The 21,546-nt window shown below is 42.9% G+C and overlaps 2 protein-coding genes across 2 annotated transcripts in view; one reads left to right on the forward strand and one right to left on the reverse strand.

Annotated features, from left to right (window-relative positions):
• rgs17 (regulator of G protein signaling 17) overlaps window positions 1–21,546 on the reverse strand; it is a 385,251-nt gene that overhangs the window by 26,210 nt on the left and 337,495 nt on the right. The window lies entirely within an intron of this gene.
• The window catches only part of LOC311058622 (inactive phospholipase D5-like), a gene marked incomplete at both ends in the record, with an annotated part of 94,704 nt that continues 76,511 nt past the window's right edge, over window positions 3,354–21,546 (forward strand). The window contains one exon of the mRNA XM_084076083.1: window positions 3,354–3,539. Coding sequence (XP_083932209.1) covers window positions 3,354–3,539 — 186 coding nt within the window. The remainder of the gene's footprint in view (window positions 3,540–21,546) is intronic.

The raw sequence follows: 21,546 nt of genomic DNA on the forward strand, positions 1-21,546 counted from the left end.
ACGTCAACGACTGGTCTCGACCAGACGTGAGATCTCAGCGTAAAGTAGGATGAAGGCCACGTCAGGATATATTGATAAATGCCGAAAGGTGCGGTAATATCGCCGTACGTTCATTATTCGGGCTGCACCGCGTTGATAAATGAGGGCCACTGTGCCTTCCTTCCGCCAGACAGCTTTTTGTGTATTTACTATGAATATCGCCCCTATACTTAAGGCTGACAAATAACGTAATACACATCCATTCTCTCTACGTCCTGCGTGTCTGGAGGATGTTGGGTCTTTTGAGCAATTGAGCCAATGTGTATTCTCAGAATCCCATTTCACACTCGAGTGTGAAATGTGTCTGTCTGTGTCCCTCATTCACAGAACCGGTTTTCTACGTCATGACATAAGCGCACAATATAAACAGCACACACATGTCCTGGCCTCGTTCTCTTCATTTTTGATTGTTGAGACAGCAGAGAGGCAGCAATGGCACCAGCGTAAAAAAAAAAGTTTGTCCAGAGCAAACTCATCGACGCGAGGACGCCTAAACGAACGGTAGCCACCGCGATCGACCGCCTAAACCACTTTCAGGACAAGCTGCTTCAGGCTGCAGCATCAGTCCTGCTTGGTAAAATAAAGGCTGAACTCAGTGGACATTGGACAATATTTTGCAATAGGCCTACTCGCGTATAAAGATTTCCCGCTTTCCAAACGGGAACTAGTTGCAGTTTGTATTCGATTCATGGAGGATGGAGGACTCATCAAAGAGCGGGCAGTGGAATTTATTGACACCGCGGATTTAACTGCACGGTGCATCACAAAGCGCTCCTAAAAGAAACCAATCATCTACCAACTATTGTAGGCTACCCGTGTCTAAGCTAAAACATAAACATGTAGGTCGCCTACATAGGCTACTTTGGTAAATAAATCTGGTTATTTGAAGAGGAGGTTATTCAACTCTCCAGCTGTCTATCTGCGACTCTCTCCCCCCCTTGCGCTTCAACTACATGCAAAAAGGCCGTTCGCAGCTCGCGATGCTTAAATGAAGAAATGTGCACGGAAAATCATCTAAAACTATGCGAAATAAACCCCAAAAAATATCAAAAATAAAAGCGGGGCTTTATTGTGGCTTAAATAGATTCAAGTCGACACTTATTAATGTTTTGGTGCATTCTATAATTTAATACAAAATTCTGATGCCTCTCTGCAGAGTGATACGGCATGAAGTGTGTAGAGGGGAGGGCGGGGCTTTAGGCTGCGTGGACACTGGTGTTGGAACAATGGCGGCGGTGCAAACATGTTCAGATGTGAGAGGGGGCATGTTCAGACCTGAGAGGGGGCGTGAGAGGGGGCGTCTCCCTGCATGAAGCCAGCAACCAATCGGTGTTTGGAGCAAAGAGGGGGCGTCGCCCTGCATGAAGCCAAGTTGCAGCAACCAATCGGTGGCAACGAAGCAATGACGACGCGTTCCAGACCCTTTTTTAGCAAGACCGCCCCCTTTTTCCCACAAACAGAGAGTCCCTGACCAAATCACGCCCCGTTACGCCCCTTTTTCGCCTAAGCCACCTCCTCTCTTTATATAGCTCGAGAGGTTAACTCCTACATACCTCAGACGCCTTTCATCTCTGTCTATAGAGGACGGCTCGCTTCGCTTGAGCCGTCCTAAAAAGACTGCAGCTTCATTGCACCAGTCTGCACTAATGTGCCAGCATGCATGTGGGTAATATGTGGAGGGTTTATGTGAAGGTGTAGACACACACAGAGACTCATTTACTCCATACAGCAGGAAAACAAGGAGAAGGAGAAAAATGTGTTGCGTATTTATGGTGTGTCATTGAGAACAGAGGGTTTGTCTGCATGTCTGTCTGTATGTACAGTACAGTATGTATGTACAGTACAGTATACTGTATGTCTATCCCCTCAAAAGTAGACCAATAACCAACTCATGCCGCTATAATGTTCATGATGTCACAGCACCTTTGGCCATGAAAGCGTGAAATGCCTGATGAAGTAATTGTCAAAGTAAAACTTAATAAGAGCATGAAAGTCGGAGGGGTCATGGTGAAAATGTGAAAAATTGTCTTAGTTAAACCAATATTGTCCTTGTGAAGCACTTTTTTGTATTAGTAGTTAAATACTTGGACTGTTATTTCCACGTGGCAAAATGAGGCGTAGACCATCACCACACTAGGACATGCACATAAGCAGCCAACTTGCATAGTGCAGCTTCACCACACTGTGTGACTCATTCAGCTTCGCTCACAAACTGTATAGTACAGTAGTCTTATCCATATTGCTAATGATTGGACAGGTAGCCAATGCAGTTATGAAACTCTTGTCTTGTTTAGTTGAGAATTGAGCAAGCGACTTGGAGTCACTATGCTGACTCCACTGGTGTCCGTTTCGCTTGGGGGTCCTTCCTTCCTATTTGGCACTGCCTCAGCACCATCATCATCACCACACACACACAGTCACATATCTATCTCCCAATCACTCTTTCTCTCGCTGCCCACTCTCATTCTTCGTCTTCCTATAACATCTTTCTCTCTCTCTCCTCCCTCTCCCTTTCTATCTCTTCCATCTTCTCTCTCTCTTTTTGCCTCTCCTCACCACCCGTCCCTCCCTCCCTCTCTCCCCCACACACACACACACACACACACACACACACACACACACACACACACACGCACACACACGCAAGGGGGTTCCCTGAGAGTGGCTGTGGCAGCCCTGCACGCAGTAGCCAGAGTGGCTCGGCTGCACAGAGCTCACAGGCAGCGGTTCAGAGCAGGAGAGCAGATCCCAGGACGACACAGCATGGCACACATCCACATGGGAGCAGGACAGCAAGGGATACGGCTGAGATGGTGAATGTACTCTGGTCCGGAGCAGAAGGATTCTTCCCCTCAGCCTGTGGATGTAGAACCGGCATTCCACCGGCACTGATGGAAGGAAAGGGATCTTCATAGGGATAACGAGGGTATGATGAGAGTGAATGCATCTCACTAATGTGCCTGAAGTATGTATAGAGCCTCCCAGAAAGCCTTTCAGCGTTATGTCTGTGGTCAGTTAATAGCAGTTTGAAATAAGCCCTGTGATGTTTTTTTTACAGTAGACGAGCAGCTGAACACACGCTCAGTGCTTCAGTAGAGGCATCCCTCTCTTGGGCTTTTCGGACTGCTGAGCCAATGTAATGATTTTTTAGGCATGCTCAGAAGGGGTTCAAGGTGCGATCAGGCTAAATTTACAGGGCCAACTGAGAACATTCGTCTTTGGCTTCGGACACTTGATCAATACATTTAATTGAGACGCGCAGTGACTCGAGCACAGCTTAACCAGCCAGCTTAAGCAGTCGGCATCCAGTTAGCATGGGGAGTAGAGGGGTGCGAGGGCCGCGAGGGAGCCGTGGGCTTGGGGGCTTCTCAGGGTCTGGGGGTCTGGGGGTCGCGGCCCCAGTTCCTGGGGGCGTGACCAATTCTGCCTTCTCCACGGTTCAGCAGCAGGACTACTCAGCCACCGTCTGGCTCCGGAAGAAAGAGGCGAAGATGGAGCACGTAAGTCCTGGGGGTTTTGGGAAAATACATGCAAAGACAATATTCTAGAGTTATGAGCTAAAAAAGGTTCATGATGCCATGCTGTGCAACTGTGGGCATATACGCACAGGAGTCACACAATGAGACTGTAATCTTAGAATTTGAACATCAGATCAAATAACATTTTTGGCTAGAATCATCAAGCAAAAAAGTTGGTTCTAGAGTTATAGGAACTTATATTAAAATGTGGCCAGTGAGGCTCTTTGTGGGGTTAATGATGCAGAAGTTCGAGGCAAGTTTGGAACTAGAAAGTTGGGATTTAACTGTGGTGCTCTCACTGCTCTGATGCTGCAAAGCTCAGTCAAGTGTGAAGTTAAGTGTCAAGTGTATTTATTGCCCTGGCCTGCACATTTACACGTACACAATTTGTCTTCTGCCTTTAACACATCCTAACCTCTCGGACCAGTGGGCCACCAGGGGACCAGCTCCAGCTCTTAGGCCAGTGTCTTTCTGACCATTATTTGAGAAGGTTATAGATTCTGCATAATTTTCTTTTGTCGGACGTACGTATGTTGAAGCCAGGAGAATAAATAAAAATGTTTCTCCTTTTAATTTTTTTACCAGCACGCAATCATCATTAATTGGTTATCATTACACAGGTCCATTTGGTTCCATTTGTACACAGCTAAATTAACACTGAAGATTTGACTGTGTGCTGACAGTCTTCTTGTACTGCCTGACAGAGGAGCTAGACTGCTGTATGCAGGTAAACAGGATGTGTTGTTGTGTCGAGCCATGACTTTTAGCTCAAAAGAAGGTTTGGAAGAGGGAGCGTGCTGAATATTTGATGTAGCAAAGGAGTGCCAGGTCCAGAGAGCTGCTTAATGGGCCTCTCCGCATAACCAACTAAGATGGTAAATCAGCCTGCATCCGTCATTGTAGACCTGCACACACACATGCACAAAATAACACATGTAAACACATACAGTACAAGCTTACATGCAAGTGCATCAGCACACACTGGATGAAGCTATACTGTACATACATTTTAACCATTTATTTATGTCCACATAAAGGAGAATACATACAGGGACACAAATATTATAGGTATAGTAAGGTTACATTCACAAAATCATGGCATATGTCTTCATGATACAATAGGCATGTCACTCAGTACTCGGGGTATAAGTAACAGCGTCTCCGCCATATATGGCGGCTGCCAATTATAGCAGTGATAGCGCAATACTTTCCCAGCGTTTTTGCCTCCTTTTTGGGCATCCCAAGTTGTTGAAACTCTCTAACAATTAGTCTGTGGGTATGTCCCAGGCTGCCAAATATAAAAACAAATAGTCTGCACCTATAACCTAGCTCTGAGATGGTATGTAGCAGTAGTGGTTGGTATTTAATGACCTTGGTCATAAAGGCTTCCTCAAGGCTAAGGTCAAAGGTGCATGCTATCTCTAATACAGACCTTGACCACTTCCTCTTCATCAACCACAACTACTGTCAAAGATGTAAATATGTCTGGATTATCAGATGGAACATGGATGAAATGACACAGGAATGTTTGTACACATTGTACACACATACCCACAAACAAACAAATAAAATACATACACACACTCATGCACGCACACGCACACACACACACACACACACACACACACACACACACACACACACACACACACACACACACACACACACACACACACACACAGGCTCTCAGCATACAGAAGTTATTCAGAAGTAATTCATGCTCTTTACATCATACCAAACCACAACCCCACTAATCATCTCATCAAGGCAGTCCATCGATGATGGATAATGATAAAGAAATGGCACTCCTGTAGGTCTTACCCCCCTGGCATCCTTTAAGGGAGTTCCAGGGGTCCCCAGTCTAATGAGAAGTTTAGTCCTGACTTAGGGAGAGGTCATTCCACAGCTTGGGTACCAGAGGGTAGAAGAGTCTAGAACGCATGGAACATTGGCCAGGATGTCGTAGGGAAGGCAGCGACAGTGTTATCTGATCTAAGTTTGTAGATAGGGGTGTAGGGGTGGAGGATCATGTTCTGAATATAACAGGGTGCCTTGATCTTCATTGCCCTGTAAGCCATTACCCGTGTTTCGAATTGGATGCAGGCAGAAACTAGACGCCAGTGAAGGGAACACAGACGGGGAAGTGTGAAATTCATGGGAGTTAGAAGACCAGGCATGCCATGTAATTTTGGAGCAGTTGTAGGGGTTTGAGTGAGCATGCCATCAAACCATCACAGAGAGGGAGCCACAATAGGGAATCCTGGAGATGGCTGAGGCTCGGATAAGGAGCTGGGCATACTCCTTGGTGAGCAAGGATCTGATCCTCTGAACGTTGTACAGTGCAAATCTTTAGGATCCAGTGATTTTTCATATCAGGGAGGCTAGGACAGAATAATTTGAATCAAAGTCGATTTGTGAGTCTGCAACATGAAAAAAGTTTGAAAACCCCTGCTGAATAAGGTAGCTCATCTGCAATTAAAAATAGGTTTGCTGTAAACCTTAATTCCCAAATCCAAGTGGCAGAGATTATTATTTTATATTTTAATCTTGTCCCTTAGGGTCAATCCCTAATTCCCATACAGCTTAACTAAAAATGTAATCTTGTATCAGATCACACTATCTGTACGGATGTTAAGGGAGTAGTACAGTGCAGCAGCTAATCAAGGCATCAGTAATGCAAATCTCCCAATGCTAAAAACGATAGAGCTTGCCAGGAGTTGAATTAAGAGTTATCCTGCTGGCAAACAGTGCTACGAGGCCTCTCCAAGAGGGCTATAAAAGAGAGGACGGAAGGGAGATTGAATGAGAGAGTTTTTGGCACACATTTTAGTACTGGCATCAAAACTATTATGACCCAAGTCACGCTTTTATCGAGCAAAGTCACAAGTCTGTAGGAAAGTCGTGTCTCTCAAGACATTGGCTCCCACAGTTTCCAAATACCCCACGATGAGTTGGTTCAAACGCCTGGCACCTTAAAACCAAGGAACACTAATGGCTATAATAGACATTCTGCACATAACACAGGCAACACATTTTGAACCAGAGCAATATAATACATAAATAATATTTATGAATTCATTTACACTATATATATATATATATATATATATATATATATATATATATATATATATATATATATATATATATATACATGTATATGTATATGTATATGTATGTATATATGTATATATATATATATATATATATATATATATATATATATATATATATATATGTATATATATATATATATATATATATATATATATATATATATATATATATATATATATATATATATATATATATATATGTATACATCAGAAAATAAATAGCATGGGCACCCCTACCATGCCAAAATATTTGTATTCTTCTTGTTCCATGAATGATGGTGTGGTGGGGAATGCTTCCCTAGTGCAAGTGAATACAATATCATGTGTCATGTTTTAGTGAATGCAGCCTCAGGCCTGTCTCCTTTCCCAACCAATTCCCTAATCAGGTCCATATTATATGTACGGCAAGTCACTTGTTGGCCAATGCTTACACTTTTGGCTCCTGTCCTCTGTCTGGTTTTACGGGTATTTAAATTGATCACTTAACATGCACAAGTCTGAATTTTTATACTGCACAGTGCATAGTTGGCTGCAAGTGCATTTTGTTCTTAGTTGACTGACTTTGATTTTAGCTTTGCTTTGAAAAGACGTGTTGTACATATTATGTGCAACAGTGTAGTGTATTGGTCTGGAACCCCCTAGCCAGTTTTTTGTGTGTTAATATGCTTCATACCACATTTAAGGTGTTTTAAATTAGTTATAGAGGGCAATTATAATGTATTAAGGCATATAAGGCTTATTAGCCAGGGATCCTTTTTAAAGACCCCGTAAACAGAAAGTACCCTAACCCTGTATGAGTAGGCCTGTAAGCAGTATTATGCATTACATTTTTTTTAGGTATTAAGTATGTAAATGGTCACTTTTCTGTCATCTGGGGACCCCCCAAAAGTCATGTGGGGGTCCTGACCCACAAGTTGAGAACCACTGGTATAAGGCACAAACATTTTCATACAAAGTTTACGTAAGGAATGCTGTTGGAGGTTTTGATTGCTTTACTGAGATGGAAATGGATGGCAGACAGGCAGGGGAGGGAACCATGCCCTCTGGCAGAATACTATCCCAGAAAATCTTTGGGCTCTTGCAGCTCAAAGTACTGTATTGTCTGCTCCTTGCTCCTATTGACTTCTCAGTGTCATGGTAACAGTGTTGAGCCTCTCTGAGGTAATATTGTCTGGTAAATTGGGCTCTGAATTGGGCCCTGGAGGTTTTCTCTCCCATTTGCACAAGCTTACCTTTTTTCTCCCAATTTAGTCATGCCAATTTTCCCCACTGTGTGCCACTGCTAACCCTTACATTTGGTCAAGTGGGAGGGTGTGTAGATGAGCACATATATCCTCTGATACACATGCAGCTGCCAGCTTCTTTTTTTTTTTTTACCAGGAGCAGTTTCTCTGGGTGGGTGTAGCAAATGAGGAGGAACATATTTTCTGACCCAGTTCTGATCTCTGCTGAACAGGTGCCCTGAAAAACCTGTAGGATTCGCCAGTGCAGCAGCAGAAATTGCCCTCCCAGGGGCTATTAACCTGGCCTCTAATCTTTGTTGGAGAGTGTTTTGTACTCTTTGTACAAGACTGTACATAGACTGCTAGGAAGAAGGTACTGATGAGATTTTACTTCAGGGTGTGGTTCCAGAGATATCAACCACTTAACCATCAATGTCAATTGTTATTTTATTTTGTTTTTCTTTATTTTTTCCGAAGATACCTGTGTAAATGTAAAACACAAGGGACAAAACGAAAAGGGTGACAGATCAGTCATAAGTACGGAGTTGAGAATGAACACTTTTTGTTAGAGTTAACACCTTTAAGTATTTGGAACAAGCTGTGCAGGTTTCCATACAGTTGAGATAAATGTTAGTCTGAATATGTGACTGAGTGGAGTTGCAGTTAGGAGAACCAAGATGCAGGAGACAAGGATTTATAGATCATCCTCATCCTTTGAGTTCTTGTTAGTGAAACTGTACGTTACGGGTCTTAAGTGCAAAACTGTTACCAGAGGGATAAGACTTGTACTGTACGTAAGCTCTGTTCTCAGATACCAGACTCTAGGAGTATGGTTTATTAGTACCATTTGAGCAGACAGCCCTTCAAACAAATGGCCAAAGGATATGAACTAAGTGACGATTGTTATACGTTATAATGGTAGAAGTGTGCATGAGCGCTGAGCGGGTGTGCATTGGGGGGGGCAAACTCGGATCAATAGTTGGTTGAATGGAGTACAGTTGTTTGTTTGTCTTCACTCATAAGCTTGTGTCTCGTTAGTGCTACAGCACCTTTGTTTCTGCTAGTGTTTCCTACAAGCAGACCAGCACTGTTCCATGCATTGTCTCCTGTCTGGAGGTTGCAGGGGGGTTGAGGATGAACACGTTTTCAAAATTCAGTGGCTCTTTTCATCTTTAATTGGCAAGTTACCCGTCTATCACTGAAATATTCCGCATTGAGCAGTGCACTATAACTCACTATAATACAAAACGCGTTCTGTCTCAGCTCTTCCATATATTTGATCTTTCTAGGACGCAAGTGATTTTGGAGTTGTCAAGTCCTGCCAGAACCTGATCAAAATATGTCACTACCTCCTGTCAGGTGACTGTGCTATTGGTTATACTGTTAATGGGAAATGTCTCTCTGTGGTGTGATTGGTTGATTAATAGGGTTCTTTGCACCCTCGTGATAAGGCGCTATTGCCCACTCTAGTCGGCCTATGGAAGACAGCCAGTGAGAGGGAAGCCAGTGTAATGAAACAGGGAACTTGGCAGTCTGCCTTCTTATCCATCTCATCAATCCCTGCAGCAGAATGCACAACTATAGTAAAGGGAACATTTTATATAACAGAATTTTCTCAACTCTCAGACAGAATTATAAGGGACCTTTTTCAGTCAGTGGAAGGACAGACGGAGAAAGGGATTTCTTTATCTCCATATAATTAGATTGACAGACAGGAGGAGGGATATTGTACATAAATAATAGAAAGACAGAAAGGGAAGAGGGAATCAGAGATATTGAATGAAGCCAACAAACCTTGTCACTAATCCGACACGCCCTGGTGATTTGTTTTCAATGCTGAGTGCCACTTTAATGCATACTTTGTGTCGGCCACGGTGCACTGACCCCAGCTTGTTATTCTTCTCCAGTCCTCCACTCTTAACACATATCCACGACTTAGTGTTTAGTAGTCATAACTGTGGCCTTAAGTGTCTGACTAGCCAAGCCTTAATACTAATGTATTACTGCTATTATAATAGCATATATTATATATCATTATCATAACTCATAGTATCGTCATATACCAAACCTTTACCTGTCACTGTGGGTGACCGCTCTGCCGAAGCAACTTGCCATCAAGCATGGTTGCTGCAGATATTGTAGTAGATTTCATGGAGAGATGGAGTAATGGATAGATTTATGAGGAGACACTTGTTTTTCTGGGCACAAAGGAACTTAAACACTGTGGAAACCAGCTAGCAGGTTTTGATGGTTCTCAACCAGCTCCCCACACTGTCTGGACATCCCAGGGGGACTACCATTTTGTTTATCTGGGCAGTTCCTCATTGATGGGGATGTTAATCTTTTTATTAAATTAGTGTTGATCAAATGCTTGTTTTCTCATTGTCTTTGTGAATGAAGAAGGGTATGTGATAAACAAATTATCCTCCAGGCGCAGTGTTATTTATCATGGCTAGTGACGCAGGTGGACCCAAGTGCAGAGACTGAGACAGAATTTCAGATTTAAGTAAATTAGTTCCTAACAGGCAGGAAACTAGGAACAAATATTCAGGAACATTAATGAACTGATTTGACAACAATCTGACAAACACTGATGGGAGAGACAGGTATAAGGTAAATATCTTAGGACTAATCACAGGACAAGGCACAGCTGGAGTGGGCAGCAACCAGACTTATCAGGGAAACAGGTGGCTCTTTTTGACTACAAGAACTAAGTGAACCATGCTGTGCCGTGAAACATATCTCACAGGTTCTGCGTTCTGGATTTGTTTCCATACGCTAGGGCTCATTTTCAGATGATTCAGATGAGGTTTTCAGAATCTAATTTCGTCTCTGCTACTAATACTGAGTTCTTGGAACACATGTTTTCAAAAATAGGGAAAATAGCTCATCTGCAAGCTCACAGCGCCTCGCATTGTGAGCTATGAGCTTGTAGTAGATCAGCTATTTTTTTTAAAGAAGTACCTCCCTGGTTCTAGTTGTAATGGAAACATTAAAGCTGCAAGCAGCGATGAACGGGCCCTCGCAGCTCTGTCCACGATACAAATCTGTATGGCAATCAGCTGAAAAGTTAGGCTACATAGCTTAAGCAATTACTGCCTTGATTTACAATATTTATATAACACACCGCCGTCTGCAGGTTCTGCTGCAACTCTACTGTGCTGCTATAAAGAAACGTGCACACCATTCAAAGTAATAGGGCGACAGAAAAGAACATGGTGCCCACGTCCATTGAGTTCAATGAAGAAGTGGCACCCTGTTGTATTCGGTTCCTCAAGCTATAGTGTTCTGTTAACTTCATGGAACTGAAAAGAAATTCCATGATCGGGAAAGGACTGTGAATTGTTTTAATTATATGTGACCCCGCCCTCACAGTATGATCACACATCTGTTTCAGAAACGATATAGCCAACACATGCCAAGGTGTGAAATGCATCAACTTCCCATATTGCGGGTTGTGGGCAGTGCTGATTTTCCTAGTGTGTAGTTTGTTTGACTCGGTTGGCTCACTGAAAGAAAACTACAAAGTTCACCAAGGCTGAATTCCATGCTTCAGACACGTTGAAAGTGTTGCGTCAAAACGCTACAAACAGACTCCACCCCCTTGCTCCCTTAGAATGAAAGTGAACGGGACGCTGATGCTTTCTGATGCGTAGGCCTATGTGTGACCGTGCCCTCAAGCTTCACACAGAGTATGGCAATTAATGTCCAAAGCAAGGCCAGTGAATGGCTGGACGATGAGCGACAGACACAAAGTGCAGTTAGAGATGTTGGCTGGCCATACTGAGGCATGATAAATGAACCAGTTCCTTCCTGAACTATAATGTTTTTCATGGAGGGCAGTAACCAGGTCTATCTGAGCCATCTGTATTTCTGATGAACCCCACTTACACACTTCAAGCAGCAGGGGGAGATATCGTCTAATATGTGAACAATACCTTGTGAGGACTGCCATCCAAGATAGTAAAGCAGCATTGCAAAGCTAACACACATGACCGGTTCTTAGGGCTGGTAATGTGTCACTTTGTTTTACATACAGTATCTCTCTCACCTACAGTTTGTCACCTACTCAGATACCTGATCTCTGTATTTAGTATAAGCCAACCTTTTCCTAAGTAACACATGCATACATTGTACTGCACTGGGTCCGGTGACCCCCAGGGGTCCTTGCGGGGGTTCCAGGGGGTCCCCAGCGTAGTTAATATAGCATCACAATCATTTTAACCACTTTATCCATGTATATGTTGGCTATTCAAAAATAGCAGATCTACAAGCGAACAGCAAGCTTGTACATATGCTATTTTTGACCAATTTTGAAATAAATATCGAAAAATGTTTCAAACATTTTGACATACATTTTCTCTTATGGGGTTCCCTTCCCTGCCACAAAACCTTTTCAGATGGGGGTCCACGACCACATACATATTTGGGGGTCCATGACTTGAATCAGTTTCAGAACCACTGCTGTACTGTAGGCTACAGTATAGCCTACTTTTCACTATCCCACAAATCAGCAAAATAAACTCTCTCTCTCTCTCTCTCTCACGCACTTTAGAGAGTGCTGGTCTGTGATATGAAAGGGCAAGGTGATGAAGTAGTAATGAGTGCACTTCCTCCCCAGCACATCCATATATATTGCTCTTTAATGGTTCATGAACAGCTGACTGCCATAATAACTCTGGCCACTGCTCTGCCCCTACAGTACCACAATATTAGACTGCAAGGTTTACCTTGCCACACAGAGAAATTATGATTTCTATACAACTATTGGTACTGGACAATTCCTCACTCGGCCATACATATCAACACAAGTTCTAAGGTTACTTTATTTTGTCTCCCTTGGGTGTCTTGGAGACCAGGACCAGCTGCATTACATACACCCCTGTCATACATTACATACAATACATTACACATTTGAGGCTAAAGGAAAAAGATCAATTCGATCAAATGTGATAGCAATGGAAAAATCTTGCCAATCTACTGCACTCTCATACTGATGAGTACACTGATGAAAATGTATTTGATAGCTGAGAATCTGGAATTGTTCAGCATGAAATTGAAATTGATGTATTATTATTATCTGACACTATCTCACATCATATATTGGGCTATTAACGGTCATCAGTAGCATGTTTTTGGGAAGCAGAGGAGAAGAATATTGATTATTACATTGAACTGGTCAATGCATACATCAGTCAGTATATCGATGATGTTAGGATGAGCTATGGGGTTAACAGGAATGTGCGATGTGCAAGCCGAGCTTAAAGCAAGGACCACTGCTTACACCTTGGGAGACCCAGATTCAGATATTTACAAGAAGGAACATTTGGAATGGACTGAAAACTATCACAGATTACAAAAGAGTATCCAGCAATGTAATGTCTGCTCTGCAACTCTTGCAGATAAACTGAACACCTTCTGAATGCTTTGAGAATGAGACCCCAGCTATATATGCCCACCGCATATATATGTGTGTCTGTCTGTCTGTCTGTGTGCAGTATTGTGTGCACTGCCTGTGTGCAGCCGCGCCCCCATGTGACTCACGCTCTCATTGGCTGGTGACAGATCTCAGAGTGCACTACAGTGTGTCTGAAATCCGCCTGCCCCTGGGTGACTAATTACACTCCTCTGAGAGAAATATTGCAGCTACAGTCAAAAATAACACATCTAAAAGCATCTACACAAGTTCATCTATTGGGATATCTAAGAATTCCATGTCATTTGTGCATATTTCAGGCCGGAAGGCAAGTTGAAAACGAAACTACAAAGACAAAAAACATTTACAAAAAAAGAAAAAAAACACACCACAAACAAACATAACAATTTAAAAAAGACAAAAAGAAATGGGGCTAGCGGTATGGAGCCTTCTTGTGGCGGCCCTGTTCTCACTAATTTAACTGTACCACCCACTTCTCTATTGCTCATTCCTTTCTATTCATCTTATTGTTATTTTCAAGCTGCGTTCGGCTTTGGCGCGTCTTACTTGTGTATGTACTGTACTGTACAGTAAAACCTTCAAAAGAATGAATACACCCGAGGCACCTGGTCTAGACATTATCCCCGGCTGAATGCTCAAAGTGTTTCCGGGCATGTTTTGAGGCTACCTAGAGAATAATGAATATATCTTACCATAACCTTTCTGTACTACAGTCCGTTGCATGTTTCCAAAAGAAAACCATTGTCCCTGTCCTTAAGAAAACACAATATCTCTGTCTGAATGACTACCGCCATATAGTGCTTTGAGCAGCTAGTTAAAGCATCTCCTCCTCACTGGCAGACACCCTAGAACCACTGCAGTTTGCCTACAGTTTACAGTTTAGGCATTTAGCAGATGCTCTTAATCCAGAGCGACTTACAGTAAGCAAGAACACAACATAATACATCAATAATACGTCAAATGCATAGAAAAAGAAATCTTATAATAAAGTAATACATAAGTAAACCAATATCTAATAATAACTAATACATACGTAAACCAAGAACCATCAGCCTACATTGAAACTATACACACTATAGGTCTGTCTACATAACATGCTATCTACGTTACATTTTAGCCATTGCATAATCCTGCAAGGTCGCCACGGCTAGGGCAAGTGCTACGGGCTGAGGTGGAGTCTGAAGAGGTGAGTCTTCAGATTACGGCAGAAGATTGGGAGTGAATCTGCAGTTCTAATTGCAATGGGGAGTTCATTCCATAGTTTGGGAGCCAGAAGGGAGAAGAGTCTGGGACGTGTGGAGTGTTGTCCCGGATTTTTTTGCGAGGGTTCTGACAGCTTCCCTGTGTTAGCTGATCTGAGAGAGCCTACAGACAAAACAGGTCAACAAACGATGCTATTGCACTCACTCTCCATTCAACACTCTCTCACCTGGAGCTGAGTAACATACTGTAATACGGTATGTGAGATTGATGGTCGTTCACTGCAGATCAGCATTTAACACCACTGTGCCCCCCAAGCTCATCACAATGCACAGAGATCTAGGACTCAACTCTGCACTGTCCAGCTTGAACACTGGTTCCTGGTCTTCCAGACAGACAAGCCCCAGATGGTACATATTGGTACAGGCACCTCTTCTCTTATCAGTGTGTACTCATCACCCTCCTGTGTACACATTCACTCACAACTGCTGTGGTGGCCAAACACAGCTCAAACTCAATCATACATTTTGCCGATGACCAGCGCTGACGCCACAGGGGGCAATTTAGGGGCTTCCTCAAAACGTTTTTTAATTATTTATTTTTAACAGACAAATTCATAGGTTAGACCAGGGGTGGGCAACTTTGTAGATGGTGAGGGCCACAAAATTTCCTCAATCACTCTGGGGGGCCGCATTGTTTATCGGCAGGGGGGCCGCATTGTTTATCCCCCCCCCCGTTGACAAAACCCCTCCTGTTGGCAAAACGGTCCGGGGGCGGTGCGCCGGTTCGGACCAAAATGGCAGGGCTGGATTTTGGTCCCAGCCCGCCCGTTTATCGGCACTCTCGCCAAAGCAAAGCAAAGCAAAGTTTGTTGTTTACCCAGGGTGTCGGACTAAGCACGAAGCTTGTTTCCAGCCGGACCCTGCATGGAAGCCTTGCTCAAGGGCTATTCAGCGGTGATTCATGATCGATGTGATGAATTGGGGAATCGAACTAGGGACCTTCCGGTATCAAGGCCGCCCCTCTAACCACTAGGCCACCGCTGCCAGTAGTACCCCATTACTCAAAAAGCCCATAATAGTCACATATGTGATAAATAAGGGATAAAACTAGTATTATTTGTTATAACTTTGTTTTTATTTAGCATTTAGTAGGCCTCTCCCCGACTAAGGATTTGTTTAGTCGAATCTAATTGCCGACTAATTGCCAATAGTCGACTGGCAGTCGACTAATGCAATTGGGGGCCAAAATACATTTTATTTCTAAGGGCCAAGTATACACAGTTTGTTTTGTGTCTCCAGCAGAGTTTCTCTCTCTGGAAGAGGTTGCACATGAACTCTGCAGCCGCACTGAGGCGCTCCAACACAAACAATACCAATACAAAGACGAGGAATAAGAAGAATAAAGTAGAAGTTACGTGTGGTTGCAAGTGTAGACTTGGCCAAAAAAAAAAATTTAAAACATTTTTGGCCCCCAAAAAAAAAAAAAAAAAAAAAAGTTTTTTTTTTTTTTTTTTTGATTTTGGCCTGGGGCCGCATTGAGTGACGGTGCGGGCCGCATGCGGCCCGCGGGCCGCCAGTTGCCCATCCCTGGGTTAGACATACAGGGTAATACAGGGCTACAATTAGCACAAGCAAGTGATTGCTTACCGACAGGGGCGGACTTACCATTGGGCTAGGGGGGGCTGGAGCCCACGGGCCTCCAACTGGGGGGCCCTCCGATATATATTATTTTTTTTAAATCTAAAACCGCTTCGCGCGCGCTCGGGGGGGGGGCACATGCACGCTGCGCGCGCGTGCATGTGTCCCGCGAATGGGGGCCTCGAAAATTACTCTAGCCACTGCTTACCGGACAGAACTACTGGTGGTGCTAGAGTCTGTGAACCACTTCAAGCACTCGGCTACTTGTGCGGAGTGCAGTTCACCACCCACGCTGACCATATCTCTCTCAGGTGGTTGATGTTTTTCAGAGAATCGGAGGCAGGTATTTAGACCAGATGGATTGAACAACTGCAGGAATACAACTGCTCTGACTGGTACACAGAGGAGGAGACACACAAATGCAGGCAGACTCTCCAGATGATCTGCGATACGATAGTTCATTTCATTGTGTGTTATGCATAATGTTACTTATTGTTTTTGGTGCATCGTTTTGCTTATTGGCTACGTGATATACAGTTTTTTATAACAGCAGCATTTGTTCTAGCCTAGGGTGTTTAAAAATAAAGTGCCCCTTCTGTGAAATACATATGCCCCCTGTCTGGCGCCAGCACTGCAGATGACACCGTCTGATTACAATGGCCTGATTACAAACTATGATGGAATGGCCTACAGTGAGGAAGTGAGAAGCATGGTGTCAGGACAACAACTTCCCTCTCAACATCAGCAAAACAAAGTAGATGATCATAGACTACAGGAGGCTAAAGCGGGCACATGCCCCCATTCTCTCCTGCGTTTCAGAGGATGGTCTGGTGTCATGGGGAGATATAGTGTTGAAAAGGGAAGAACGGCCAGCTTGAGGGTGAAGTGGGTCATAAGCACCTGCCTGTCAGAATGCTTGCCTGCAGAGTGCAAAGCGAGGATTGCCAATGGGACCGGCATGCACTGCATACTTAGTCAGCAGGATGCTGTCTGATTTGAATGTCAGAGTGCACTGTGCACACAGTGTGAGTCAAGCTCTGTAGGTGTTTGTGAATACTAAGAAACAAAATTGTACTGGACTTATGGGACACACCAGACCACTGCTGAATTGCCTCTTGTGAGATGCATGTACGTATTTTTGGACCTTATTTTTCTTCCAACATCATTGTAGCTTTATCTACAGTATGTCCCATTCCTGACTATTGTTATGCCCCAATTTCTCCATATTAGGATCACAAAGTTTTGTTTCAATTTTTTTAATGTAATCATTCAAATTCCATCATATTATTATTATGTTATGATGTCTTAATGGTATGCATGAACATGCCACACTGCTGTCAGGGTCAATGACTCTTCAACCAGATGGACCTGGTCCTAGTACAGTACAACACCATTTTCATCTCCATATAGAACTGCTGGCTGGAAGCCAGCATGCGACTTGACGTTTCCAGCGCTATAGACATGTCAGTTTTAATTATAATGGGGCGTGTTGTTGTGTTGTGGAGCTGGGATATGAGACTGGGTCTATTAAACAGAGCAGAGCCTGGGTCAGGCCCTCTGGGTAATGCATCCATATCCGTCAATCTGTATGGACTCTCCCGTCCAAACAGAAGGCAGCAAACACAGTGCCAGAATCACTTGAGCTGTGAAGAGCAAGGACAGGTGTGGGAATTATAGCTGCTGGAAATGGGTTAACTGGATGGAGGAGGAATTGCTTGCTTAGGTTGCATCTGCTTGTAGCATCAACTGCAGGGATGTCAACTCATCTGGTGCTGTGAACAGTATAAGGCTGCACAACATTAATTAAGAATCAATTTATCCATATCTGGAAGTGTACAGATGTAACTCTCTGAGTAACACTAGATTTTTATAATGTACTATTCCAATGTTCTGCACAATATTTAATTCTGTGTAATTTTGTGAGGTGATAGGTTCATGTTTCCCTTTTGTCCCCACACAAATGCCCACTTTTAACTACTTAAGGCCTATATACTTTGTTGTACGATGAATAGAGAAAATAATGTGAGCTTGTACATCTGCTATTTTTGTGATTTTAAAAGTTAGACATTTTTGCCCAATAATAGGGACAGTGGTTAATGTGAAAATTAATGTCACTTCATTGCATAAGTCCAATGAGGGGTAATTGTGGAATGTGTGCTGTGAGGCTGAGGACAACTGATTCAGTACAAGAACGGCTGTCTATATTTCTCTTATTCTCAGTTTAACCTCTCATCTTAATCCTTACTGCTATTGTGTGCTATTGCATCTAGGGACGATTACCAACATAAGAATAGCAGTGGATTTTAAATTCCTTGCTCCTCATCTCTGTGTGTGGGAAGGCTTAAAGAAGTCTCTGACATTGCTGAAGGAGGGCTTTTTGGAATCTACTTGGGACTTGGGGAGAGACACACAGGGAGAGTCTGGTAGTCTCTGACAGGCTCTGAAATAAAATGTTTCACCCTGCAACTTCAAACCACAATACAGTATACACACACACACACACACACACACACACACACACACACACACACACACACACACACACACACACACACACACACACACACACACACACACACACACACTGGTAAAAGGTCCCCTTTTGGCCAATATAACCACCAAGCATTAGCCTACAAATGGCCCCGGAGGTAGGGTGCATACTATTAAGGCTCAGTAGCTGACCTGTGTTCGAATCTGACCCGAGGCCCTTTGCTGCATATCTTTCCCCATCTCTCTCTTCTGCCAGTTCCTGTCTCTCTTCACTATCACAATCAATAAAGGCTTGAAAATGCACCAAACAAATCATCAAAAAACATCAACCCTAACCAGGTTTTTCGCATATACATTCATAAGAGATTGATTGATTGATTGATTGATTGATTGATTGAATACTTTATTAGACAGAAATGCAAACAGCACGGGGTACAGTCATACGTTTGGGCTATAAGGATAACACAAAAAAAAGTCCTGGGGACTTGTTTCCATTGTGGTCCTATGTATTCAATTCATAGCATAAAAAATAACACAAATACAATATCATCAACATTTAAAACACTAGGCAGTGAATGCCATCACCTTTCTATGAGAAGTGAGATTTACCTCCCTCTTTGGCCTCCTGGAAGATGGCCTTTCAGGCCTGTTTTGAAGGAAGTCAGTGATTCACATTTTTTAAGGGATGGTGTCAGGGCATTTTTGCACTGCCACAGTTTGGTGGCAGTGCTGTGGAAAGATAATTTACCCAAGATATCTTGCTAGAAGACAGAAAGACAAATGGGGACAAAAACATTACTTCTTGGTGGAGATACACAACTTATTTTATGGATAACAAGGTTATAAATCAGACGTGTGTAAATCAGAATGTTCATGATGCTTTATACTGAGAGAAAGATAAGTTAAGTATGGTATGTGTCTCACATACCCCAATATGTTTACATTTATTAACTGAGATCACTCTAAGCGTGTCCTGATTGTGTCTCCTTGCATAATATGCAAGGAAACAATCAATATTATTGATCTGCTACAGTATGTTCTTTACAGTTAATCTGCAGCTATTTTAGTAGAATTATCCGACATGATTTTGTCCTGGGATTGTGTTTCATCTAAATTGCATATTTCTTTTCTTCTAATATTAGCATTTCAAAGCCATAGTTTCCCTGAAACAGCATTAATGTTCTTCCAATTAAGGGCAACAAAGCATTTGGCACTCATACGTGCATTGGAGAAATGGGAATTAATAACTGTCCTTTTTGCAATGCAAGCATAAACGGCCGTTAACACCAAGCACTATAACGATAACCATTGTTCACCATCGTCTTCATTATACTGTAGTTGTGGTGTGGAGTCTGCCATCCAGTTTTAAAACAATATCTTTACAGTTATAGGCACAGTTTATGTTGCTTAATGGGAATGGCCCTCTGAATTTCTAATTGCGTAAAGTTTAGTTACCTGCACATAGTGTACTTATCAATTAATGGTGCATATTTTTAAATTAATCAATTTGATCAGAACTAGCTTTTTGAGAATTCTTTCCAGTTTTGAACAATGGTATGTCAAAAAGAGATGACGTTGACTCCATGCAGAATGCCCTCAAACACTGATGCAGAGTTTCATTAAAAGAAAAAATGGAAGCTTGAAGATGACACAATACAGAATACAGACAACAAAAACTAAAAATACACTGTGTGTGTGTGCGTGTGCGTGCGCGTGTGTGTGTGTGTGCGCGTGCGTGTGTGTGTGTGTGTGTGTGTGTGTGTGTGTGTGTGTAATCTGTGTATGAATGAAAGATACTTGCATCAGAGTTGTAGTGAAAATCCTACAGTAGTAGTTGAAAGGCCCTTCACTTTAGTTCTGCAGGCTGCAGAACTGTGTGTGTGTGTGTGTGTGTGTGTGTGTGTGTGTGTGTGTGTGTGTGTGTGTGTGTGTGTGTGTGTGTGTGTGTGTGTGTGTGTGTGTGTGTGTGTGCGTGCGTGCGTGCGTGCGTGCGCGCTCCTCATGGTACCACAACACCACCAAGGCCTTAAAAACAAGGCTTCAAACATCCCAAAACAAACTAGTAAGGCTACTTCTTGGCCTCAAACACCGAACCCATCTAACCCATGCTCACTTTGCTAGGATTGGATGGCTTAGGGTTGAGGACAGAGTACAGCAACTTACAACGGGCCTGGTCTACAAGATACGCCACAACATTGGGATCCCCCTGTATTTGTCAAAATACTTCCAAAGCGTAAATGAAGTCCACGATCATAACACCAGAGGCAGCTCCACGAATCATGTTCAACCCAGATTTGGCTCAACAAAGGGAATGAACTCGTTCTCATGCTATGTGGAATGCCCTACCAAAAGGAGTAAAGGAGTGTAAAACCCTACTCACTTTCAAAACTGCCCTAAAGAGACACTATCCAGGAGGCTGCAATTCGAAAATGGCCCCTGTCAAAGTTTTAACCTAACGCCCCCCTTCCCCGAACTCTCCCTCTTTTTTTCTCTTCTACATATATATATATATATTTATTTTCTCATACCAGTAACCTGTAGCCTAAGCTGATTGTATGACGTTCTGTATAGTATTGTGTATATCTGTCTCTATATGTCATCATGATTTGTGTGCGTGGGTATCTCATTTTAAACGAGCTTGACTTCCAGTTTAGTAGACCTTGTATTGTGAATTTGTACTTCCATGTACAGTTGTTCTCATGTCCAAACTAAATAAAGTATCAATCGATCAATCAATGTGTGTGTGGGTGTGTGTGTGTGGTTTCTGCTTGCGGTGCGCAGGGAGAGAAAGAGGGGAGTGAGAGGCAGCCAGAGAAGAACTAGAAAGGTTGATAACAAAAGAGAAATTCATGCCATGAAAAAAGTTAATGGGCGTACAATGTG

Source organism: Gymnoscopelus microlampas (assembly GCF_963454915.1).
Source record: "Gymnoscopelus microlampas genome assembly, chromosome: 13".
In the NCBI taxonomy this organism is placed as follows: Eukaryota; Metazoa; Chordata; class Actinopteri; order Myctophiformes; family Myctophidae; genus Gymnoscopelus; species Gymnoscopelus microlampas.